Genomic DNA, 3,573 nt, shown 5'->3' on the forward strand with positions numbered 1-3,573 from the left:
TCCCCTATTAAAAAATGAAGTCATTTTATTAAATAATAATAATAATAATAATAACTACAAACCCAACTAGCCCTTTCATAGAACATAAACCATATTTCTGAAACTAATTTCAAATTATTTTTACCTTAATTTTACTCATTCCTGACAATGAGATCCAGTTAATTCATTTGAAGATCCTCTAAGCCCTTCATTTACCCTTCCCTAGTAACACCTTTGGAAAACAAGGGCGAGATTTTAGTAGATAAATTAGTTTGTTGTTTTTCAGAACATTAAACCAAAAATTCTTATTGTCTCTCAAATCTAGAATCGGGAAATATGTAGTTGAAATAATAATAATAATAATGATAATAATAATAATTGACTTACAAGACTTCTACTTTTGTTTTTCAAAAGAACTGAAACAAAATTACTGTACATTCAAACAATAAATGTTTTTGGTTTTGTAAAATACTTGTACATTAACAGCTAGAAAATATCTATGAAATCGTTCAATGTTGATACGTAATAAATTCACATTTCTTTGAAAAAAAAAACATATGATATGATAAAAATGAAACTTAAAATTTTATCATACGTAAAACTATGCACTTACCAATCCATGGACTTGCCAAAAATTGATTGACAAATGACAATCCACTTTTTTGGACTAATTTCTACACTGAAAATGAAAACATGCACAACTTTTGTCGAAACAAGCGGTTAGTTCTATTTGAATCACACATTCATAGTGCAATATTTCAAGTTTATGCATTCATTTACAAAAACATGTAAGCCCAAAGTATAATCAAATCCAAAGTACACTACATTAATCCACTCAATTGAAAATTTATTCAAGATCGTGTCTCCCGAATTCAAATGAAAATCATAAATCATAACTGAATGATAGTTTCATCTGTGCAAGGACCATGTACGCTTTTGACTACGACTCGTTCATAAAGACGGCACCATGTCCATTAGCTTTCAAAAACTTCTTTAGTAGAAGGATGAGTATAGAAACCGCAAGCACAAAAGCTGCCCATGTGAACAATCTGTCATCAACCTGCTTTGGAACTCTTAGTTCAGGGTTACGCAACAGCTGATGCACATTTGTCGGGACGTTAGAAGCGATTTGCGATGTTTGATTGCTGTTGGCAGTTGGAGGTGTTTCATTTGGTTCCTCAACAATCCCATCTTCGACAGCAGCATGGGGATGGAGTTCAGTAGTGGTATCAACAAGGTCATTTTGGAGACCGCGCTGATCTTCATTCTCAGCACTTCTAGCCTGTGCTTCAGAGATTTGGTTGCCTTGAGGTACTGGGGGTGCTTTACTTAGCATATATTCGTGAATCTAAGTAAAAATATCATTAGTTCAAGATCAAGTGATGTTCATAAAACTAGAAAAGTAGGACACCACAAACCTCGTCAATTAACTTTTGGCGTTCAGATGACCCAAACGTCGGTGCAGCTTCACGAGATTTCACGGCAAGTTTTCGCCTCTCTTCTATCGGGTAATCCAATGATCCAAGTGCACCATTTGGGCTTGTAGGCATGAATGCGATTAGTGCTACCAACGCAGTTCGAACTGCCAAAATAACAGCCATGTATTGTAGTTCTTTGTAGATAGTTAAATAAATAAAACATAGTGTATAATAATGTGAGACTCCTCAGGTATTAGCAAAACACACATCCTAGAGACTAGAATTTTGTTTCAAGACATTTCTTCACATGTTGCATTCCTTGCTAAAAAACCTGAACTCAATATTATATGCTCACATAGACTACCCACCGTATGGAAAGAATAGTCGACTACCATAATAGAAAGCTCAGATTCATAATTCACAACAAAATCAATCAAAGTAATGTGCACTTGATACAAAGAATATCGTTAATGACAGCATACGCAAGTTGCAGCATCTATTCCTGTCCTTATCAATTTGCTATATACTACCCATGGTTGTATCATCGGTCTGCTTATCAATTTCTATAAAATAAGAAACTTCAACTACATACAGCAAAATCAAAACACCAGTACACACAAGATGCCCAAACCCTCAAGCATCTATATATATCGTAAGCAATTGATATCACAAGAAAGTATAATTATCAGAAAAATAAAATGTAAATAACAAATACCACTCCAGGATGGTTGCCAGTGTTCCGGATGATGATTGGAAATGCTCAAGCATATCTTGGTTTGGGTTTCGAATCGACCATTTGGCTGCAAACGAATTTTCAACTGATCATCGTACCATCAGACAAACCTGAGTATAGTCACAGTAAATAGAAGATGTACATTCTTCATTCACAATAATAAACTATATGATGAGAAACAAACACAGTACCGTCAACAACAAGAATGAAGGAGGCTTGAAAGGATATTCAGCAGGCAACTGAATTCTTCCATGGTAAATTCCCCCCTCAAACACTGAATCCGTCGCTCCCCTGATTGCAAACTGCCATTCAAATATATTTTCCTGAAAAATACAAATTCAAATCAGCCAGCGTTTACGGACAGGGAAAAAGAAAAAAACAAAAGATATCATTCGGCTTTGAACACGGTGAAGCGAAAAGGAAAAAAGTTCAAAATAAATGTGCCATTCAAGGAAAAGCAAAGAGAGCAAATAACAAAATCAAACATAAAGTTAAGAACCATCGAATACCTCGCACTTTAAAACACAAACAAGTAAATTAACTCGGAATTTCGGTAACAATAAAAGAATGATAAAACCAAAACCACCATTAAGATCCATAAACTCATAATAAAAATCAGCAAAATCAATTTTCCAAGCAAGAAACGAGCTCGAATCGAATTTCCCCAAAAAACCACACCTCGAGAGGAAGGCTCATGAAATCATCGGAGGGATTGGATTGCATCTCTTTGAGCTCCTGCAAAATCCTCTTCACCGCGGGGTTCTTCCGATTGTACTTCTCCTCCGCCATAATATATCTGAATCTTTGGTAGATCAGGACCGTACCCAATTATACTCACGAGGAAGACCTTGGATTTTTCTTCTTACGAACGAGAGGAGTGCGTTTCTTGTTTAAGGTGGCCGGTGGGTGACGACGTGTCACGTTTTCATTAGTTCAGATTTATAGACTTTGTTATTTGGTTGGATATTTCTTTCTCCTGTGACCTCCCGTGTAAACAAGAGAAGCCTAGTAGGTCTTTGGTGAACTATTATTTCCTTGTCCGAGATAATCATTATGATTCATTCAATAAACACCGTTCGAAACATTTGAAATCGTCTAACTGAAATTTTTTTTGTGGAACTTTGGATTATTTTTTTTGACAGTGGTACCTTTGGTTTACACCAAAATAATAGTCCAACAAATGATGCTTGCCTAGATTCTAAAGGGCATTTTGGAGTACCGTTTTCTCGCATTCAAGAAACAACGAAAATTAAAATTTTCTGTGTTTTGAATATCAAAACTCTATTGGACGTCATATGATTTAATTAAAGATACATAAAATGTTTACATTTGTGTTCTAAATGCTTGCAACGAACTAATTCGAGATTAGCAGATACTGAAACGTCTGCCCTTTTTATTGCTTTAAAAGTACTAGAAATTTTTTTTTTTTTTTTTTTTTTTTTT

At 34.9% G+C, this 3,573-nt stretch overlaps 1 protein-coding gene across 1 annotated transcript; it reads right to left on the reverse strand.

Moving 5' to 3' along the window:
• Nucleotides 1-703: 703 nt before the first annotated feature.
• LOC140967030 (ubiquitin-conjugating enzyme E2 32-like) lies at nucleotides 704-3,109 on the reverse strand. The gene is made up of 5 exons (XM_073427366.1): nucleotides 2,809-3,109; nucleotides 2,322-2,453; nucleotides 2,113-2,197; nucleotides 1,398-1,561; nucleotides 704-1,327 (listed from the first exon to the last, which is right to left on the reverse strand). The coding sequence occupies exons 1-5, from the start codon at nucleotides 2,917-2,919 to the stop codon at nucleotides 920-922; spliced, it is 900 nt and encodes a 299-aa protein (XP_073283467.1). The 5' UTR covers nucleotides 2,920-3,109; the 3' UTR covers nucleotides 704-919.
• Between the last annotated feature and the right edge of the window lie 464 nt (nucleotides 3,110-3,573).

Source organism: Primulina huaijiensis, chromosome 2 (genome assembly GCF_012295235.1).
Source record: "Primulina huaijiensis isolate GDHJ02 chromosome 2, ASM1229523v2, whole genome shotgun sequence".
Classification (NCBI taxonomy): Eukaryota; Viridiplantae; Streptophyta; class Magnoliopsida; order Lamiales; family Gesneriaceae; genus Primulina; species Primulina huaijiensis.